The sequence below is a fragment of the Bombina bombina genome, chromosome 5, assembly GCF_027579735.1.
Source record: "Bombina bombina isolate aBomBom1 chromosome 5, aBomBom1.pri, whole genome shotgun sequence".
Taxonomy (NCBI): Eukaryota; Metazoa; Chordata; class Amphibia; order Anura; family Bombinatoridae; genus Bombina; species Bombina bombina.
This window is the reverse complement of record NC_069503.1, coordinates 470,690,003-470,713,837: the sequence shown is the minus strand read 5'-3', so window position 1 is coordinate 470,713,837 and position 23,835 is coordinate 470,690,003. Positions and strand designations below refer to the sequence as shown.

Sequence of the window (23,835 nt, the reverse complement as noted above, 5' to 3'; positions counted from 1 at the left end):
CAAATTATTTTACATTAACAGGAACATCCTGAACAATAGATGTTGAAGGAACAACAACAGGTAAAGGATTATTACTAATGGAGACACAATCTGCATTGGAAAGTTTATCATGACAACTTACACTACAGCTGGAGGAACAGTTACCACAAGTTTACAACATATGCACTTAACTTTGGTAGAACCAGCATCAGGCAGCGTCTGTCCACTAGTGGATTCTGATCCAGGGTCAGGATGAGACATCTTGCAATATGTAATAGAAAAAACAACATATAAAGCAAAATTATCAAATTCCTTAAAAGACAGTTTCAGGAATGGGAAAGAATGCAAAATAATAAGCTTCTAGAAACCAGAAGCAATTAAAAAGAGAGGTTTAAATAATGTGAGCAAAAAAAAGACGCCCACATTTTTTTGGCGCCAAGTATGACGCCCACATTATTGGCGCCAAATACAACGCCCATATTTTATTGTTATTTTATTATTGGCGCAAAAAAATGTCTGAATACGCATGCATCAATAAAGACGTTAGACAGAATACAACTTCCGGTGTCAACTACGGCGCCGGAAGTGACAAATTTTTGCGCCAAAAAAGTCTGCGCCAAGAATGACGCAATAAAAAGAAACATTTTCTGCCCCTGCGAGCCTAACAGCACGCGGGGAAAAATGGTCAAACAAAATTTTTTAAAGGTAAGAAAAAATAATTTGAAATGCATTATCCCAATAATGAAACTGACAGTCTGTATTGTAAAGCAATACTGATTATCCTGAATCAAGGCAAATATAAGTTTATAGACATATATTTAGAACTTTACATATAAAGTGCCCAACCATAGCTTAGAGTGTCACAAAAAAACATAATTTATGTAAGAACTTACCTGATAAATTCATTTCTTTCATATTAGCAAGAGTCCATGAGCTAGTGACGTATGGGATATACATTCCTACCAGGAGGGGCAAAGTTTCCCAAAACTTAAAATGCCTATAAATACACCCCTCACCACACCCACAATTCAGTTTAACGAATAGCCAAGAAGTGGGGTGATAAGAAAAAAGTGCGAAAGCATATAAAATAAGGAATTGGAATAATTGTGCTTTATACAAAAAAATCATAACCACCACAAAAAAGGGCGGGCCTCATGGACTCTTACCTGATAAATTCATTTCTTTCATATTAGCAAGAGTCCATGAGGCCCGCCCTTTTTTGTGGTGGTTATGATTTTTTTGTATAAAGCACAATTATTCCAATTCCTTATTTTATATGCTTTCACACTTTTTTCTTATCACCCCACTTCTTGGCTATTCGTTAAACTGAATTGTGGGTGTGGTGAGGGGTGTATTTATAGGCATTTTGAGGTTTGGGAAACTTTGCCCCTCCTGGTAGGAATGTATATCCCATACGTCACTAGCTCATGGACTCTTGCTAATATGAAAGAAATGAATTTATCAGGTAAGTTCTTACATAAATTATGTTTTCTTTCATGTAATTAGCAAGAGTCCATGAGCTAGTGACGTATGGGATAATGACTACCCAAGATGTGGATCTTTCCACGCAAGAGTCACTAGAGAGGGAGGGATAAAATAAAGACAGCCAATTCCTGCTGAAAATAATCCACACCCAAAATAAAGTTTAATGAAAAACATAAACAGAAGATTCAAACTGAAACCGCTGCCTGAAGTACTTTTCTACCAAAAACTGCTTCAGAAGAAGAAAATACATCAAAATGGTAGAATTTAGTAAAAGTATGCAAAGAGGACCAAGTTGCTGCTTTGCAAATCTGATCAACCGAAGCTTCATTCCTAAACGCCCAGGAAGTAGAAACTGACCTAGTAGAATGAGCTGTAATCCTTTGAGGCGGAGTTTTACCCGACTCGACATAGGCATGATGAATTAAAGATTTCAACCAAGATGCCAAAGAAATGGCAGAAGCTTTCTGGCCTTTTCTAGAACCGGAAAAGATAACAAATAGACTAGAAGTCTTTCGGAAAGACTTAGTAGCTTCAACATAATATTTCAAAGCTCTAACAACATCCAAAGAATGCAACGATTTCTCAGGATTAGGACATAATGAGGGAACCACAATTTCTCTACTAATGTTGTTGGAATTCACAACCTTAGGTAAAAATTCAAAAGAAGTTCGCAACACCGCCTTATCCTGATGAAAAATCAGAAAAGGAGACTCACAAGAAAGAGCGGATAATTCAGAGACTCTTCTGGCAGAAGAGATCGCCAAAAGGAACAAAACTTTCCAAGAAAGTAATTTAATGCCCAATGAATGCATGGGTTCAAAAGGAGGAGCTTGAAGAGCCCCCAGAACCAAATTCAAACTCCAAGGAGGAGAAATTGACTTAATGACAGGTTTTATACGAACCAAAGCTTGTACAAAACAAAGAATATCAGGAAGATTAGCAATCTTTCTGTGAAAAAGAACAGAAAGAGCAGAGATTTGTCCTTTCAAAGAACTTGCGGATAAACCTTTATCTAAACCATCCTGAAGAAACTGTAAAATTCTCGGAATTCTAAAAGAATGCCAAGAAAAATGATGAGAAAGACACCAAGAAATATAAGTCTTCCAGACTCTATAATATATCTCTCTAGATACAGATTTACGAGCCTGTAACATAGTATTAATCACAGAGTCAGAGAAACCTCTTTGACCAAGAATCAAGCGTTCAATCTCCATACCTTTAAATTTAAGGATTTGAGATCCTGATGGAAAAAAGGACCTTGCGACAGAAGGTCTGGTCTTAGCGGAAGAGTCCACGGATGGCAAGAGGCCATCCGGACAAGATCCGCATACCAAAACCTGTGAGGCCATGCCGGAGCTACCAGCAGAACAAACGAGCATTCCTTCAGAATCTTGGAGATTACTCTTGGAAGAAGAACTAGAGGCGGAAAGATATAGGCAGGATGATACTTCCAAGGAAGTGATAATGCATCCACTGCTTCCGCCTGAGGATCCCGGGATCTGGACAGATACCTGGGAAGTTTCTTGTTCAGATGAGACGCCATCAGATCTATTTCTGGAAGCTCCCACATTTGAACAATCTGAAGAAATACCTCTGGGTGGAGAGACCATTCGCCCGGATGCAACGTTTGGCGACTGAGATAATCCGCTTCCCAATTGTCTATACCTGGGATATGAACCGCAGAGATTAGACAGGAGCTGGATTCCGCCCAAACCAGAATTCGAGATACTTCTTTCATAGCCAGAGGACTGTGAGTCCCTCCTTGATGATTGATGTATGCCACAGTTGTGACATTGTCTGTCTGAAAACAAATGAACGATTCTCTCTTCAGAAGAGGCCAAGACTGAAGAGCTCTGAAAATTGCACGGAGTTCCAAAATATTGATCGGTAATCTCACCTCCTGAGATTCCCAAACTCCTTGTGCCGTCAGAGATCCCCACACAGCTCCCCAACCTGTAAGACTTGCATCTGTTGAAATTACAGTCCAGGTCGGAAGAACAAAAGAAGCCCCCTGAATTAAACGATGGTGATCTGTCCACCACGTCAGAGTGTCGTACAATCGGTTTTAAAGATATTAATTGAGATATCTTTGTGTAATCCCTGCACCATTGATTCAGCATACAGAGCTGAAGAGGTCGCATGTGAAAACGAGCAAAGGGGATCGCGTCCGATGCAGCAGTCATAAGACCTAGAATTTCCATGCATAAGGCTACCGAAGGGAATGATTGTGACTGAAGGTTTCGACAAGCTGAAATCAATTTTAGACGTCTCTTGTCTGTCAAAGACAGAGTCATGGACACTGAATCTATCTGGAAACCCAGAAAGGTTACCCTTGTCTGAGGAATCAATGAACTTTTTAGTGAATTGATCCTCCAACCATGATCTTGAAGAAACAACACAAGTCGATTCGTATGAGATTCTGCTAAATGTAAAGACTGAGCAAGTACCAAGATATCGTCAAAATAAGGAAATACCACAATACCCTGTTCTCTGATTACAGACAGAAGGGCACCGAGAACCTTTGTAAAAATTCTTGGAGCTGTAGCTAGGCCAAACGGCAGAGCCACAAACTGGTAATGCTTGTCCAGAAAAGAGAATCTCAGGAACTGATAATGATCTGGATGAATCGGAATATGCAGATATGCATCCTGTAAATCTATTGTGGACATATAATGCCCTTGCTGAACAAAAGGCAAGATAGTCCTTACAGTTACCATTTTGAACGTTGGTATCCTTACATAACGATTCAATATTTTTAGATCCAGAACTGGTCTGAAGGAATTCTCCTTCTTTGGTACAATGAAGAGATTCGAATAAAACCCCAGCCCCTGTTCCAGAACTGGAACTGGCATAATTACTCCAGCCAACTCTAGATCTGAAACACATTTCAGAAATGCTTGAGCTTTCACTGGATTTACTGGGACACGGGAAAGAAAAAATCTCTTTGCAGGAGGTCTTATCTTGAAACCAATTCTGTACCCTTCTGAAACAATGTTCTGAATCCAAAGATTGTGAACAGAATTGATCCAAATTTCTTTGAAAAAAACGTAACCTGCCCCCTACCAGGTGAGCTGGAATGAGGGTCGCACCTTCATGTGGACTTAGAAGCTGGCTTTGCTTTTCTAGAAGGCTTGGATTTATTCCAGACTGGAGATGGTTTCCAAACTGAAACTGCTCCTGAGGATGAAGGATCAGGTTTTTGTTCTTTGTTGAAACGAAAGGAACGAAAACGATTATTAGCCCTGTTTTTACCCTTAGATTTTTTATCCTGTGGTAAAAAAGTTCCTTTCCCACCAGTAACAGTTGAGATAATAGAATCCAACTGAGAACCAAATAATTTGTTACCCTGGAAAGAAATGGAAAGTAGAGTCGATTTAGAAGACATATCAGCATTCCAAGTTTTAAGCCATAAAGCTCTTCTAGCTAAAATAGCTAGAGACATAAACCTGACATCAACTCTGATAATATCAAAAATGGCATCACAGATAAAATTATTAGCATGTTGAAGAATAATAATATTATGAGAATCATGATCTGTTACTTGTTGCGCTAAAGTTTCCAACCAAAAAGTTGAAGCTGCAGCAACATCAGCCAATGATATAGCAGGTCTAAGAAGATTACCTGAACACAGATAAGCTTTTCTTAGAAAGGATTCAATTTTCCTATCTAAAGGATCCTTAAACGAAGTACCATCTGACGTAGGAATAGTAGTACGTTTAGCAAGGGTAGAAATAGCCCCATCAACTTTAGGGATATAATTGCTTAAAACGTTTAGAAGGATTAAATGAATTACCCAAATTATTCCATTCTCTGGAAATTACTTCAGAAATAGCACCAGGAACAGGAAAAACTTCTGGAATAACCACAGGAGATTTAAAGACCTTATCTAAACGTTTAGAATTAGTATCAAGAGGACCAGAATCCTCAATTTCTAAAGCAATTAGTACTTCTTTAAGTAAAGAACGAATAAATTCCATTTTAAATAAATATGAAGATTTATCAGCATCAACCTCTGAGACAGAATCCTCTGAACCAGAAGAGTCATTAGAATCAGAATGATGATGTTCATTTAAAAATTCATCTGTATAAAGAGAAGTTTTAAAAGATTTTTTATGTTTACTAGAAGGAGGAATAACAGACATAGCCTTCTTGATGGATTCAGAAACAAAATCTCTTATGTTATCAGGAACACTCTGAACATTAGATGTTGATGGAACTGCAACAGGTAATGGTACATTACTAAAGGAAATATTATCTGCATTAACAAGTTTGTCATGACAATTAATACAAACAACAGCTGGAGGAACAGCTACCAAAAGTTTACAGCAGATACACTTAGCTTTGGTAGTTCCAGCACCAGACAGCGATTTTCCTGAAGTATCTTCTGACGCAGATGCAACGTGAGACATCTTGCAATATGTAAGAGAAAAAACAACATATAAAGCAAAATTGATCAAATTCCTTAAATGACAGTTTCAGGAATGGGAAAAAATGCCAAGGAACAAGCTTCTAGCAACCAGAAGCAAAGAAAAAATGAGACTTAAATAATGTGGAGACAAAAGCGACGCCCATATTTTTTTTAGCGCCAAATAAGACGCCCACATTATTTGGCGCCTAAATGCTTTTGGCGCCAAAAATGACGCCACGTCCGGAACGCCGACATTTTTGGCGCAAAAGAACGTCAAAAAATGACGCAACTTCCGGCGACACGTATGACGCCGGAAACAGAAAAGATTTTTTGCGCCAAAAAAGTCCGCGCCAAGAATGACGCAATAAAATGAAGCATTTTCAGCCCCCGCGAGCCTAACAGCCCACAGGGAAAAAAGTCAAATTTTTAAGGTAAGAAAAATATTTGATTCAAGTGCATTATCCCAAATATGAAACTGACTGTCTGAAAATAAGGAATGTTGAACATCCTGAGTCAAGGCAAATAAATGTTTGAATACATATATTTAGAACTTTATTAAAAAAGTGCCCAACCATAGCTTAGAGAGTGTCACAGAAAATAAGACTTACTTACCCCAGGACACTCATCTACATGTTTGTAGAAAGCCAAACCAGTACTGAAACGAAAATCAGCAGAGGTAATGGCATATATATATATATATATATATATATATATATATATATATATATATATATATAAGAGTATATCGTCGATCTGAAAAGGGAGGTAAGAGATGAATCTCTGCGACCGATAACAGAGAACCTATGAAATAGAACCCGTAGAAGGAGATCATTGAATTCAAACAGGCAATACTCTCCTCACATCCCTCTGACATTCACTGCACGCTGAGAGGAAAACCGGGCTCCAACCTGCTGCGGAGCGCATATCAACGTAGAATCTAGCACAAACTTACTTCACCACCTCCATAGGAGGCAAAGTTTGTAAAAACTGAATTGTGGGTATGATGAGGGGTGTATTTATAGGCATTTTAAGTTTTGGGAAACTTTGCCCCTCCTGGTAGGAATGTATATCCCATACGTCACTAGCTCATGGACTCTTGCTAATTACATGAAAGAAATAAGACTTACTTACCCCAGGATACTCATCTAGTATAGTAGATAGCCAAACCAGTACTGAAACGAGAATCAGTAGAGGAAATGGTATATAAGAGTATATCGTCGATCTGAAAAGGGAGGTAGGAGAAGAAATCTCTACGACCGATAACAGAGAACCTATGAAATAGATCCCCTAGAGGTAGACGATTGTATTCAAATAGGCAATACTCTCTTCACATCCCTCTGACATTCGCTGCACTCTGAGAGGAAAACCGGGCTTCAACCTGTTGCGAAGCGCATATCAACGTAGAATCTAGCACAAACTTACTTCACCACCTCCACGGGAGGCAAAGTTTGTAAAACTGATTTGTGGGTGTGGTGAGGGGTGTATTTATAGGCATTTTACGGTTTGGGAAACTTTGCCCCTCCTGGTAGGAATGTATATCCCATACGCCACTAGCTCATGGACTCTTGCTAATTACATGAAAGAAAAAAAAGGTTATGAGGGACTGTGTCATTTGTAATGGTAGGAAAACTATTCCATTGATTGTGTTGAACGTTACCAAGTGACGCTTTTCTAGATTTACTAACCATCCATGAAAGTGTAAACAGAAAATAACTTTGCCTCTTTGATGGCATACCTGACCTGTGGATTCTGAAATTAAAGGATATCACTTAAGTAGTGTAGTACAGATGTTTCGCCAACAGAGAACTCTGCAATCAAGGGAATGAAACCCTTAGTGCAGAGGAAATGCCAAAGGGCAGAGCTGCAATCTGGAAATGATTATTCTCCCCTTAGAAACAAAGAAATGGTCGGAGAGCCTCTGTAATACATACATAAAAATAAGCATCATTTAGCTCTATTAAGAGATAAGCATTTTGAGAAATGACATTGATAAACTTAAGTAGGAATTCCATCTTGAACTTCTTGTTCATTAGATACTCAGAAATCCAGAACTATCCTCTATTTATGATCACGAATAAGGGAAATTCATAGAGGGGAGAATGGTGTGATATGGTTACCTTTTGAATTACCCTCTCATGAAGAAGTTGGTAAGCTGCTGAAAAGCAGCAATCTCTTCTGGAAGTGATGAAATTAATAACCCCTTAATGACACGACATACCATGTACGTCACGCTGCCAGTGGAGAGATGCGCTATTACTACTTGACTCAGTCCAGGAGGCATTTGGCTATAATGCTGTCTAGCCAATAGCAGCGAGACTCGTGCTAATGAACCCCTTCGTTTAAAAACAACAGCCGCAAGGGTATGTGAGCTGTCATTAAATTAAGAGGCATGCTTGTAAATTTCAGATACCACACGGTTGAAATAATTCTCAGAACCTAGATGTCTGAGATTGTTGTTGCCCAGCTATCTCTGTGTTTGGCAATTCTGTCCCCTAGCTGAGGCCTCTGGGCGGAGGAACCATCATTGAGGCCTTGCTTGATGGACTGTACCTGTCCACTCATACCCTATATTCTTTTGCTGGAACTAGAAGCTTTAAAATCCAAAGTTTTTACTTTTCCGTGTGAACATGAGAAAAGGGTTTGCAAAATGTGGTGCTCAAAGAAAGGTACTCTTACCACCAGATGATTTGGAAAAAAGGGCATCCATTTCCTGACCAAACATTATGGTTCGCTCAAAATGTCAGGCCCAGGATGTTAACTTTGGAGTTAGAATCTACTTACCTTTCACAATCAAAAGGTCTATTCTTACAAGATTGGCTGTCCCCATTGGCTGGACATTCAGTTTTAACACCCAACAAGAATGCCCTTTTTAAAATATGTAAGAAAAGGTCAAAACAACTTGAGCTTCAGGTATATTAGCAATAGCATGAAAAATAAAATTTGACAACCAGGAAACCATAGGTGTAATGATATGCTGCTTAGGTCCTGTCTGCTCGCAGGTGTTTATCTATTTACTTCCATTGTTGCTCAAATGTGACGAGTATAGAACTACTAGTGTGACTTGATATGATGGAACTTATTATATCAAGTCATATTTCAGCAGTAGTATATTTCTAACTTGAGTGATGTATAACCGTATGATTCCTCTGAAGGGGTGTCTTCCAGTCTGTGATGGGCACTCCGAACTAATTCTTCTGAACATTGAAAATCACACAAGATACTAATCTGTACTGTACAAACTTCTTGTTTTTCTATTTTGATTGTGTTGTACTTGTGTATAATGATCTTCAAAAATGTTGGATTGTATTGTTAATGCAGCTTTAACTAAAATTTAAAAAAAAATATTCTTAAAAAAAAACTTGATGCCTGAATCATCCACAGGGAAAATAATACTTTTATTAGGGCAAGTCATAACTGCATCAAACTTAGGAGGAGTGGAGAAGAAAGCTATAACCAATTTTGCCTGGTGAAAAGACAAATAATTTGTCTGACCTATGAAGCTATTTTTCACTTGACAAATATATCTAAATTTATTTAGATGATGGTATCAGGTACTTGAAATACTTCTGAAAACTCAAACTTAAGCTTAAACTGTTAACCCTCAATTTCTAAATGTTTAAAGTAAAGGATTTGATTAGATCAGTAGCAGCATGAATATCAATCTCATCAGAAAATATGTCACCCTCAGATCCAGTTTTAGAATTTTGTAGTCAGGTTTAAATGCTCCCCAGACGTAGTAGAAGTGGGTTTAGTAAATCTGACACCATAAATGTGACAGGGATAGCACAACATCTTGCCTTGTTTAGAGAAGTTGCCACGTAAAGCATATGTTTAATGCATACTTTAAAACTTCAAACGGCTCCTAGACAGAAGGCAACTATAAGCAAGAGACATATCAACAAAAGCAGTGAAGTGATAAATAAATAAAAATTGACAGTAGGATCAAAATGGCACATCAGAATACTGCCGGAGTCCCAGTGTGAAAGTGTTGCATGATCTGTGTAATAGCAGAAGCAGTCCAGAACAGTGCAGGAGAGAGAGGTTTGCAGCACACAATGGTACACACTTAAAGGGACAGTTTACTCAAAAATGTTCTCCCCTTTAATTTGTTCCCAATGATCCACTTTACCTGCTGGAGTGTATTAAATGGTTTACAAGTAGCTCCTTTACCCTTATATTGGCATTTGAAATTGTTGATTTAGCATGTGGTATCCCCACCTATTCTGAAAGTTTGTGGCCGCGCGTACCAGCTATAGATAAGCTTTGTAAACACAGCCAGCAGAAGAAATTACACTCCCAGTCGGATATAGCAGAGATAAGGTAATACAATGTTGATTTTCCATTGTTCTCTCAAAGTACTGGTGATTGTTTTAAGGACAGATATAAGATAAAGAAGCAGGTATATGTGCACAATGTGATACAGTAATGAGATCTAATTATATCTACAAGCTCAACCCATTTTATTAGGTTGTGGCTTCAAAACACAAAATCAGAGCTTTAAAATACACAAATAAGCCTTAAAAAGCTAATTTTCATAAATTTTTTACTCTGCAGTTGGTAAAAAAAGCAATTGTAAACACATTAAGGGAAAACTATTTTACAGTATACTGTCCCTTTAAGGAGGAATCATTTTGTGGAGAACTAGAGCTCCTATGAACAAAGCGAAGATAAAAATTCAACACATCTGACAATGAGGCCTGAGGTCCCCACTGCCAAAGAATACTCAGATGAAAGGAACAAATCTTCATTCCACTACCAGAGCATTCTTAGTCCTGTCTACCTGCAGACGGAACTATTAGTAAGAGGGGGGTCAGGAGAACTACATAAAAACAGGTAACTGGAGGGAGTGTCCATCCCCTGTCTGGTAGTGGTCTCTCACTGGTATTTTGCCAGGGAGAGCAAAGGTAAGGTACATTTGATAATGCACGAAACATTGTAAAGTTGTTTTTTTAATCTGTATACTATGAATAATGTATGCTTAATTTTAATGTCAACGTCCCTTTAAATACCACTGTGGTCCTTTGCCACTCCAGATGGGGAGAAGCTCCAATACATTGCAGTATCAAAATCTGGAGTAGATTGGAGATGTTCCAGAAATGCAACTTTGACTAGTGTACCATTTGAATGAGTTAAAAATATAGTAAAATAAGGCAATTTGTTTAAAAACAAAATGTTTTAACAACATTTTATTTTAACAACAGAAAGTCCCTTTCAATGGATAGCTGATGATTGTAACAAGAAATGCATAAATCAGTATAATTTAGCTATTATGTTAACATAACAATGAAGGTAAAAATAAATACCTGTAGGATAATCTGACTGTCAGCTTCTGTGCTAAGGCTTTGCATAATGAAGTTTTACCAGTTCCAGGTGGTCCTAAATGTATAAACAATTTTAAATATTATACAATACACTTTAAAATGGTGTTGCAAAAAATTATCTAGCTATTCAAGTCATTGCACTTTTAATATATGTATTATAATTTATTCTTATTATGGTTAAATCCCACAAGATCACAGTAAAGCATATAGTGAATTTAGCAAAGATGATACTCATTGCCAGTTTTCATCATGTAGGACTGTAAAGTCTTCCTTTCTAGGTCCTTATTTCTATCATTTGTGTCCTGACATAATATACAGGCAAATTTAAGATAACTGTTTTATGCACTCCAGTCTTCCTGGGGGAGAGGTAAAGAACACTTTGCAGAGGGAAACTACAGTAATAGCAGGCAAAATTAATAAATTAAAAGTGCATTATTTAGTATCCTTAACTAAACATTTTTGGAGGATCTAATGTTGTCTTTATAAGTTCAATTAATTGTGGGAAAGAAACTTATTGTAAGCACATCAACATTCAGAACATACAAAACTGTTCTTGTTGTATACCTAAAAGGTGGCACTCTCTATAAAGTGAAAAAACTCTTTATTAAGCTACAACATAGCAACGTTTTGGGGCTCCTGCCCCTTTGTCAAGCTAATACAAAATGAAAACAATACACAATAGAAAAAAACAAACAAAACAAAAAACACCTGTAAAAAAGAGGCCAATCACCCATCACCTAGTAGGCGTATATCAAAATGACATCACATTGACACTCCATTTTTCAAATTTTTTAACCCCTACCTATACGTGGATGGATTGAGTCTCACAATAAAACCAGATCACTCAAGCAGCTTAGTATTAAAGGGGCAATAACTAAATAGTGACCTATCTAGTATTTAATTAGCTAAATAATACACAATTGGCTGAGGGATTCTTTTGCCCTTATTCACAAAACAGGGGGAGAAATACCTTACCTTAAAATGGGCCTTAAATAAATGGAACCAAAATTAAAATTCACTAATTAAACCTCTAGGATACATAGGGCTCAGTTTATCAACCATGGCAGACAGGGGTGCACATATTCGCCCCTGTCCGCCCGGCTTCTCCTCAGGCAAGCATCAATCCACTGCTCCATTTAAAATTGTGCACGAGTGCTCCTGTGCAACCTGGCCCCCTGTCCGGAAGAGACGGGAGATTGAAATTCTCTACCTAATAGGTGAACAGGGCAATCCTGACAGCAAGTTTGCTTGTGTGAATCTGAAGTCGAATGGGAGGGAAGTGCTTGAGATAAATCGAGCCTATAGTATCTAATTTCCAAATCCATTTGTTCTCCCTACATAACAAATCCTTCTCTTTATCGCCCCCCCGCCCCCCCCCCCCCGTTTTTTTAGGAGCTTAGTCAATCGCCAAAAATCCCAATTGATTTGCCCGATGTCTAATTTCTAAAAAAATAATTAGCTGAGACAGGCAGATCTGCCATGTTTGGATTTCTTATTGTTGATTTGTGTTAGTCTATACCTACAAATACAAAACTCTTCTGTCATGCTCAACCTGTTAAAGTATGCTTATTTAGTGAACATGAAACAGTAGATCACATTCTATTTGTAAACTTAACTTCTATTAGGCAAACATTTTTTTCAGACTTTCGGAAGTTTGTTTCCGTTGTGCTGTCAGTTAAGTCTTCATAATGTAACAAATACTAAACAACAAATGTGCACATATGAATGAATTAATTCATTAAAGAGACATTATAGTCAACATTGCAGAAGTGCATTACTGCCATTAACAGAAACATTTTTGCAATAATCTTCTGTTAGCAAATATGTGTCTAGCTAAAGTTGTAAGAGCCTGTGCACCAGCAACCAAATACCACCCCTGCTCAGAGTCAAATGAAGTCTTTGCTGACAATGCCACACATCATCCCCAGCTCTGAGCAGTTGTAATGCTTTAATGCCTGAGCACTGGGTACTTGCAGAATATGTGCATATGCTGTTTTAGCAGTAATAACTTTTACTAAAAGCATTTCTGCTTGTGGAAGTATATTGCAAAAATGCTACTATTTATAAATCAAATGACCATTTCAATTTTACTTAAAACAACAAGTATATACATACCATGCAATAGGATCACTCTGTTCCAGGCAATCAGATTGCTATCAACATTTTTGTCTGAAAACAGCAGCGTTGTTGTAACATAATCTAAAAGCTAAAGCAAAATAAGTGTCATGCAAAAGAGAAAGAACACAAAGTAAAATGAAATACAAGTCAAGTATGATTGTGTACTATCTCCACATTATTTTTTTAAACTTGCACCAAAATGTCACTGAATGATAGTAAATAGGAAATGTCACCTGAAAAGCACAGTTAGCAATCTGAAATGTTGCTTTATAGTCACATGATAAATATCTGCTAAAATGTTATAAAGTCAAATATAAAAAAACATGGTAATCTGATGTTTTAAAGGGACAGTCTACACCAGAATATGTATTGTTTTAAAAGATAGATAATCCCTTTATTACCCATTCCCTAGTTTTGCATAACCAACACAGTTATATTAATACACTTTTTACCTCTGTGATTACCTTGTATCTAAGCATCTGTAGACTGCCCCCTTTTTTCAGTTCTTTGACAGACTTGCATTTTAGCCAATCAGTGCTGGCTCCTAGGAACTGCACGTGCGTGAGCACAGTGTTATCTATATGAAACACGTGAACTAACACCCTCTAGTGGTGAAAAACTGTTAAAATACCCTGAGATGAAAGGCGGCCTTCAAGGGCTTAGAAATGAGCATATGAACCTCCTAGGTTTAGCTTTCAACTAAGAATACCAAAAGAACAAAGCAAAATTGCTAAAAGATGTAAATTTGAAAATTGTTTAAAATTACATGCCCTATCTGAATAATGAAAGTTTGTTTTGGACTAGACTGTCCATTTAAATAAAATTATAAAAAAATTATATATATATAGGCAGTGGGAGTCTGAATTACTATTAAAAATCATCATCATAATGAAGTGGCAATACATAAAATATAAAACAGCATTATGACATTCAGTATAAAATTGCAGAGTACAATAAGACATTCACATGAATAATTTCATAAATCTCAAGTGTAGAGGCCCATAAAGACTGGCAGCAAAGATGGACTTATGAGCTTACATTCTACATATGGTAAATCTTTTTAAAAAGGGAAGAAAAATGTGTACAGGCATTCTGAAAAATGCAAAAAAAAAAAAAAAACCAAACACAACATTGGGCCTTTACTAGAAAAAAAATGCCAAATATATGCAAAGACAAAAAATTATATAAATATTTTGTATGGGGTTTTTGTTTTTTATTAAACTGGAAAATTGCCTTAAAGTTAATGTAAATTTTGATGCTAAAGTGCCGGTTTTTAAAAATTCGATTAAAAACAGGGGCACTTTAATTCATCAAATTTACACTTCACTTGTGTTGTGAAAAAATACTTACCTTTTAATCTTGACAGCCGCTCCAGCTTCCTCCGCCTGTCGGAAAGCCTCTTCCTTCCTGGGTCTAAAATGAGGAATCCGGCTTCCTCCAATCACGGCTTTGAATCAGACACTGATTCCCCCGGGGGGGTGGTATATGTCGTGATTGGAGGATGACCCATCCATCATTTCTGACATCGGAAATGGCTTTGCGACGACCGGGAGAAGCTGGAGCTGCTGTCAAGATTAAAATGTAAATCTTTTTTCACAACGAGTGAAATGTAATATTTGATAAATTAAAGTGCCCCAGTTTTTAAATTTACATTCACTTTAAGTGTGATTTGAACTTGTGAACTTCTACAAAGTAAGGTGCTTGATCTCACACCCAAATGTTCTATCATGTATGTAAAAAGTGAGACTTACATTAGATTTTATTTCACTGTCGTACACTAAACTTTCCCAGAGTCCATGAAAATCAGCTGAAAAACAAAACAAAAACATTTAACAGGTTTTATTCAACCAAATTCTTGCAAAGAAGCACAATTTTACAGATCCCGAAAAAATAAAATGTTTTAAACACTCTAATAAGAGGCTAATACTTTGTCATTTTAAAAGGGGCACAAAAAAAATAATTCTCATGATTTATATATAGAATACAATTTTAAACAACTTTCCAATTTACTTTTTCTTTGTTCTCTGGTTATACTTTGTTAAAAAGCAGGAAGGTAGGGGGCGGAGCTGAGCCGTGCTGGGACATGGCTGCTTTTTGCTAAAGCTCCGGTGCTGTTATTGCTCAAAGAGAAGGAGATATCCTTATGGGGACCCTAAATTACACTCCGGTGTTCTTTTAACCATCATGTCGCAGCAGGGAGCACCCTAAATCCCTTATCTGCCCCATCCATACCTTCTCCTTCCCCAAGCTGTGGAAAAGGCTTCACCCGTTACAGACTCCCGGTCGCCATCTTGGCACAGGCCTCTCGCGGCACTCTCTGCCCGGCATCCCCTGAGTGAGCACACGGGACCTCACACGGCCGCAGACCACCTCCAGCTCGCTTACCTGGGTCTCCGGTGGTTGTTGTCGCGAGAAAAGAGGAGGCGCACCTACCGATGCCAACAAACATCTGCTGCTGATCGGGCCCAGCCGCATCCGCGCACTATCCACGCGGCCCAAAAGATCAGGGGACGCGACCAACGTGTTCAGAGTCCCTGACAAGGCTAAACCGCTACCGGTTCATTCTGCAGGCTCCGGGGTAAGAGTATCTCTCACACAAAGGCTACACAGTTGGAGAGAACCTGGGTGGGAGCAGCCTTAGAACCTGAATAGAACACATAAAAGGGCAACCTCTACAATTATCAGCCCTCTCCCACACCTCACGGGTACTTGTAACCACATTAGGGGATAAACTCACAAGATTTGGGTCTCCCCTTTGTCATCTTAAAACAGCTATCACTTTCACTCACAAACACCAGGACTTGGGCCCTCTGACACAGACAGCCTTCCCATCTGTTATCTCGTGGCTTCTGATATACATAGTGAATAAGAATTGCATAGCTTTACTCATAGATCCCTAATAACTCAGCTCCAGGGGGCTACTGAATTCAAGGATAAATCAGTTTATATCACTTCCCCTAGAAGTGGTGTATAATCCCAGTGACTCTGAAATTACCACATTTTTTGGCCCAGGATGTCTCAGCGCAAGGGCCCCAAATCAGATAAAATTAACAAGCCTATTACTAACACGCCGTCAGTGTCAGCCTTTTTTCAGCCATCTGACCCAGACCACACTGAGTCCTCTTTATCACAGGATCAATCCAGTACAGAGATGCAGTCAGATCTTACACCTATGCAATATAAATCCCTACTAACTTTACCTTCGCAAATAGCAGATCTCCCATCCAAATCTGACTTTGAATCTTTGAAATCTTTTATAAAAGGCGAAATGAGGGAATTAAAGAAAGACTTAAATGAAATGAGCTCTAGGCTTGATTACATTGAAGAAGGCCAAGAGGCGCTCAATTCCATGGTTAGTTCTAACACACAACAACTCTCAATACAAGATTCCATGGTACAGACCCTACAAGAGAAACTTGAGGATCTTGACAATCGGGAGAGACGGAATAACCTCAGAATCAGAGGCATACCTGAAGAAGTTTCTCCAGAGCAACTAAAATCTTATGCGGCTGAGCTATTTCATTTCTTGAATCCCAGATTACCCCCCTTACAACCTGATGAAATTGAGCGGATTCATAGGGCGCTAAGACCACCATCCAAGCCCCCCGCTCCACCCAGGGACGTGATAATGAGATTTCTCAGATTTACTACCAAAGATGATATCTGGCAATCAGCGAGAACCAGGCGCTCCATTTCCTATAAAGGTCACACTTTACAAATTTTTCAAGATCTCTGCCCACAAACTATCCAGAGAAGGAGAGAGGTCAGATTCCTTACTAAGGCCCTGCAAGATCACAACATCAAATATCGCTGGGGATACCCATTCAGTTTGATAATCTCCTATAATGGCTCTCAAATCATATACAAGTCTTTCCAGGACTTAGACACTGTATCCAAGAAACTGAACATCAATATTGAGCCTCCAGACGAGGATGTCCTTGCGACCACCTCAAAACAACCAGACAAAGGGGGGGACAACCCCAAGGAACAGCGCCCTCAATGGAATAAAGTCAACCCCAAGAGAAGAAAAACCGACTCTGCACCCACGGGTTCCTCTGACCTGCGAAACCCCCCACAGCCGTGATCTTCTGCAATAAATATCAGACTCATACCACTAGCTAATGGTCTAGGGAGATTATGCTAAAGCACACGCTCAGGCTCCCACTTATTTGTTTCTGGACTACCTCTGGCCCTGGGTAATAGGGTAAGATTTCAATTCTTGTTCTTAAAAGTTGTAGTCAGGGTAGTGTATGGTTCTTTTTTTTTTTCTTTTTCCACAGATTTCTGGACTTTCCCCTCGACTACTGGGTGGTCTATAACTTGTTATGCCTTTTGATGAATGTATTTTGGACACTTAATGTTTATGCCATTTTCCAGATGTGCCGAGACCATGCCCAGGCTGACCTAAACCTACTATCCCAATAACCAACCCTTCCTGTCCTCAATTCTCCCTCCCCCAAACCTCCCCTCTCCTACCCTCTCACCTCTCCCTTTGGCTCCCTCCCTTCTAACACGGGTCCACACCTGGTACTCCAACTTTAGATTTAAATTGCTTATTAGAGCTTTATGTAACACCAGTCACCCCCCGATTATGGTGTATAGTTCTAAATGTACACTTTTAGTTGGTTCAGCTAAGAATTTATGTTTGTACCATATTTTGATGTTATTACATGCTATGTTTGTAACCTCTCATGCTTTCTACAAGATACCTTTCAAGTTTGTCTCAGATTGCCTGTTAAAAATGTGCTTGTCATGCGTAATCTTTCATATTCCTAAATGTACCACTATAGATGGATAGGTCAAACTACAGAGTCCTATCTCACAATGTCAAGGGGCTCAATATACCACAAAAGAGAACCATAGCCTTAAGGGATTATAAGAGACTTAGGTGTGACATAGTAATGTTGCAAGAGACCCACTTCAAAAGAGGTCGAGAACCTCGTGCCTCATTTCAGAAATTTGGTATTGCATACTTTTCCTCTGACAGCTCAAAACGTAATGGGGTGTGTATTATGATTAAAAAGAATTTTCCTTTTCAGGTCACGTCAATAGAAAAAGACAAAATGGGTAGATACTTAATTATCTCAGGACTTTTGCATAGGAAACTTATAACCCTAGTTAATATCTATGCCCCTAGCCTAGATGTCACCAGTTTCTTCCATCAGTTAGGCAACAAACTCTTAGAGTCACCTAGGGGTAGCTTGATATTTGGAGGAGACTAACATTGCCCTAGACCCCACTATAGACTGCTCCTCTGGCAAGTCTGCTATTCCCACCAAAACTTTAAAATTAATTAAGTCCAAATTGCACGCCCTGGCCATGCATGATATCTGGCGAATCCACCACCCGCATGACAAAGATTTCACTTTTTACTCCCACCCACATCAAAGTTACTCTAGGATTGATTACATACTGACAGATGTTACCAGCCTAATTCATGCACGACACTCTGATATACATCCCATAACGTGGTCCGACCATGCAATGGTCAGCTGTACATTTAATCTCCCCATAGACACCAATAATCCTCGGACTTGGAGACTCGATGAGTCTCTTTTAAACGACCCATTGGCCAAGATTAACTTAACTAAGTGCATTGAAGAGTACTTCAGAACAAACACCACCCCAGATATTTGCCAACAGCATATCTGGAACGCCCATAAGTGTGTCCTCAGGGGCGAATTGATCGCTCTAAAGGCGGCTAAGACAAAACAACAACAACTCTACCTAACCTCCTTACTCGCGGACTTAAACAAACTTCAGGAAATACATAAAATGTTCCCAAAAGACCGTTCCCTCCAGGACAGCTTAGAGCACAAACAGCAACAGCTCAATTGCTACCTGGGAAAAGAGGCTAAACGTAGTGCCTTATTTTTGAAAAAAACTTACTATGAAGGTGCTAACAAACAGGGTAAGCTGTTGGCCAGACAGCTCAGACGGAAAGCTCTCAGTAGATACATTTTACATATCAAAGACGAAAAGGGACAAGACCGATATACATCTAACGACATAGCAGACAGTTTTAAACAATATTACAGCTCACTCTACAACCTGTCCTCAAAATCACCTCCTCTTGCGAATTCCACTATTCTAAACTATCTATCTCAACTAAACCTACCCCAAATTAGTGAAGAACAAAAGGCCGACTTAGACGCTCCCATTTCCACCAACGAAATTAAACTAGCCATAAAATCATTGAAACCAGGTAAATTCCCAGGCCCAGACGGTTTTGGTAACACCTACTACACATCCTTTAGAGACGTGCTAACACCACACCTCCTGGCTTATTTTCATAGCATAGATCAGGATAAATCCTTCCCTCCGTCGGCCTTACAGGCCAACATTGCTCTGATACCAAAACCAAATAAACCTGTCGTGTCCATCCCTAACTATAGACCGATTTCCCTCTTAAATACGGATCTCAAACTTTTTGCCAAAATCATTGCTAACAGACTTAACTTAATCTTACCCCACATTATCCACAGAGACCAGGTTGGCTTTGTACCATTCAGAGAAGCAAGAGACAACACAGTGCGTAATATGCACCTGTTGTGGCATGCTAAGACCAATCTTATTCCCTCACTCTGGATTTCCACAGACGCAGAGAAGGCCTTCGACAGAGTCGGATGGCCTTTTCTTGCTGCAACATTGAGGGCTTTCGGTCTTGGGGAGAAGACACTACATAGAATACTCGCGTTATACAACAAACCGAGCGCTAGGATAGCCCTTAACGGAATTCTATCTTCCCCGTTCCAGATAACAAACGGCACTAGGCAGGGCTGCCCCCTATCCCCCTTACTTTTCACATGCCTTATTGAGACTTTGGCGACCAAAATTAGGTCTAATAAAAACATACGAGGTCTGACTGTAGGAGACGAAGAATACAAGATGTCACTCTTCGCAGATGATGTCATGTTTTCCTTAACTACCCCAACCGAGTCAATTCCACATCTACTTGTGGAGCTGGAGACATTTCGAGTTCTTTCCAACTACAAAATTAATCATGACAAATCCGAAATGCTGGGAGTGGCTATTAGCTCCTCACTGGCAAACTTGATTTCTAAAATATGCCCATTCAAATGGAACAAAGATTCCCTTAAATATCTGGGGATTCATTTAGCAGACAATTTTGATTTAATGTTCAAGCTAAATTACTCAGCTATAAAAACTGCATTAGTTCGGGACCTTTCATCCTGGACAAGGAACCGTTTATCCTGGTTAGGGAGGATAAACACAATCAAAATGAATGCCTTTCCCAGACTGCTATATATTATGCAGACCCTCCCCATCCAACTCCCTAACACATACATACCACAGATGCAACAACTGTTTAGTTCATTCATCTGGAATAGGCGTCCCCCTAGAATAAACAAACTCGTGATGTCCCGCTCCACAACTCAGGGAGGCCTGGGGGTCCCCGATATTGACTCGTACCATAGATCAATATTCCTCCAGAGGGTTCTCGACTGGAGGATTCACGGGAGTCACAAGAGGTGGGTTTCACTAGAAGAAAAACTTAACCCAGATTTTAATCTTCCCTCCTTGTGTTGGAACCCAGGCTTCCAATCTTCACTCAAACTAATTAAAAACCCGATCACACGAGAAACCCTGAAAGTATGGGATTCCACTAATAAGACAAACCCATATATTTCCTCCTGCCCAGGCCCCTTAACATCATTGCTCCACAATGACGAGTTCACCCTTCTCCCCCTACCGAGCGACGCAGGAACACTCAACAAGAGTCATGACATTCCTCTGTGGTCCTTGACTAACAACGAACAGATAAAAACTCAAGAGCTATTACTAGACTCTGGTCAGAGCTGGGCCAAAAACTGGTTTTCATACAGAAGGGTGCACCACTATCTCACAACTCACCCACAGCGTTTGAACATGTTGCGACCACTTACCAACATTGAAAAACTATACACATCTTCCCCTCCGGTTAGGCACTGCCTTTCCCACATTTACAACATTATCACCCAACCGCCCCCCAGGTAACTTACCTCGCTCCATAGAAATGTGGGAGAAGGAACTGGGAGTTATCATAACACCCCAGACAGCAACTAACATCTTTCATAATATTAAATCCGCCTCCATGTCAGCCTCCATTAAAGAAATTAACTATAAGTTATTACATGGCTGGTACCTGACCCCCAGGAGAATCCACAAACTCTTTCCAAAATCCAATAACCGTTGTTGGAGGTGTGGCCACCATGGTAGCGGAATGAGTCATATGTGGTGGTGGTGTTCCCAGGTCCACTGGCTATGGCGTTCAGTGATCTCAGAGATAGAACAAATTTTTCAATTTACCCTCCCTCTGGACCCCCTGGTCTGGTTGTTAAACAAATCTATTAAATTGCCCCACTCCCACTTTACTCCCCTGTTAAAAATTATGAGAAACAGCTTAAAGGTTTTAATTGCACTAAACTGGAGATCTCCCGATGTCCCTTCAGTGGCCACTTGGCGCAATAAGGTCTCAGACCTGATAGAACTGGAAGAATATGGCTCCTTTTTAACGGGCAAGAGGGATCAATTTATAGAACTCCAAATTACTTGGGAAAATTATATTAAATCTAATACCCTAAAACAGGCCACCTGACGACGTTACAAGCTCTCTTGATTCAAAGCCCTGACAGACATTATCCATGTTCGAGTGCAATTTATGAAAGATGTCTCCAGGTAGACATGATCATACCACAGGCTGAGCATTGAGATGGTATTACTACTGTTAGCATAGGCATATTAGGTTTTCCTTAGTTCAGTAAAAGTTTAAAACAAGATTCCAAGATGCACTATTCGCAAATTGTATTTTTTTTTTTATGTATGATTGATTTTGTGATTATTTTCATTGTAATTTTCATGTTTTGTTGATCTAACTGTATCACGGTCTCTTAATAAAAACATTTTAAAAAAAAAAAAAAAAAAAAAAAAAAAAAAAAAGCAGGAAGGTAAGTTCAGTAGTGTCTGCAGCACTATATGGCAGCAGTTTTATAACAATTTTATACATGAGGAAGAGCACTAGATGGCAGCACTATTTACTGCCATGTAGTGCTTCAGGTATGTGCACGATACCTAGCAAATTTAATAATAGAAGTAAATTGGAAACTTTTTCAAATTGTATTCTATATCTAAATCTTGAAAGAAAAATGTTGACAGTTAGCAAGCACTACCCAGGTGCTGAAACAAAATGGACCAGCTCCTAAGCTTACATACCTGCTTTTTCAAATAAAGATACCAAAAAGAACAAGGAAAAATTGATGAGTAAATCGGAATCATGAAAGAAAAAAAAATGGGTTTCATATCCCTTTAATTAGAAATCTATTTGAAATGTATGTTTTGTAAAGATAAGTAATGTAACTTGTACTATATTTTCTCTCCAGCACTGGACATTTTTAGAAACTTTATAAAATAAAAACAGAATTTATATTTACCTGATAAATTTCTTTCTCCTACGGTGTATCCGGTCCATGGCTTCATCCTTACTTGTGGGATATTCTCAATTCCTACAGGAAGTGGCAAAGAGAGCACACAGCAGAGCTGTCCATATAGCTCCCCTCAGGCTCCGCCCCCCCAGTCATTCGACCAACGGTTAGGAGAATAAGGAGAACCATAAGGTGCAGTGGTGACTGTAGTTTACAAAAAATAAATTTAAACCTGACCAAAATGCCAGGGAGGGCCGTGGACCGGATACACCGCAGGAGAAAGAAATTTATCAGGTAAACATAAATTCTGTTTTCTCCTACATTGGTGTATCCGGTCCACGGCTTCATCCTTACTTGTGGGAACCAATACCAAAGCTTTAGGACACGGATGAAGGGAGGGAACAAGTCAGGTAACCTAAACGGAAGGCACCACTGCTTGCAAAACCTTCCTCCCAAAAAAAGCCTCAGAAGAAGCAAAAAAGTATTGAATTTGTAAAATTTGGCAAACTTATGCAGTGAAGACCAAGTCGCTGCCTTACAAATCTGTTCAACAGAAGCTTCATTCTTGAAAGCCCATGTGGAAGCCACAGCTCTAGTAGAGTGAGCTGTAATTCGTTCAGGAGGCTGCCTTCCAGCAGTCTTATAAGCCAACCGGATGATGCTTTTCAGCCACATCAAGATTGTGTAACAGACGTTCCTAGTTAGAAACTGGATTAGGACACAGAGAAGGAACAACTATTTCCTGGTTGATATTCTTATTGGAAACCACTTTTGGAAGAAAACCAGGTTTGGTACGTAAAACGACCTTATCTGTATGAAACACCAGATAGGGTGAATTACACTGCAAAGCAGACAATTCAGAAACTCTTCTAGCAGAAGAAATAGCTACTAAAAACAAAAAACTTTCCAAGATAGTAACTTAATATCTATGGAATGTAGAGGTTCAAACGGAACCCTATGAAGAACTGAAAGAACTAAATTTAGACTCCATGGAGGTGCCACAGGTCTGTAGACAGGCTTGATTCTGGCTAAAGCCTGTACAAACGCCTGAATATCTGGCATGGCTGCCAGACGCTTGTGTAAGAAAACAGACAGAGCAGAT

The 23,835-nt window shown here is 39.2% G+C and overlaps 1 protein-coding gene across 1 annotated transcript in view; it reads right to left on the bottom strand.

Moving 5' to 3' along the window:
* The window catches only part of TRIP13 (thyroid hormone receptor interactor 13), a 123,624-nt gene that overhangs the window by 46,388 nt on the left and 53,401 nt on the right, over positions 1-23,835 (bottom strand). Inside the window, exons 5-7 of the mRNA XM_053714355.1 lie at positions 15,063-15,118; positions 13,309-13,399; positions 11,176-11,248 (exon numbers count right to left, since the gene is read on the bottom strand). Coding sequence (XP_053570330.1) covers positions 11,176-11,248; positions 13,309-13,399; positions 15,063-15,118 — 220 coding nt within the window. The remainder of the gene's footprint in view (positions 1-11,175; positions 11,249-13,308; positions 13,400-15,062; positions 15,119-23,835) is intronic.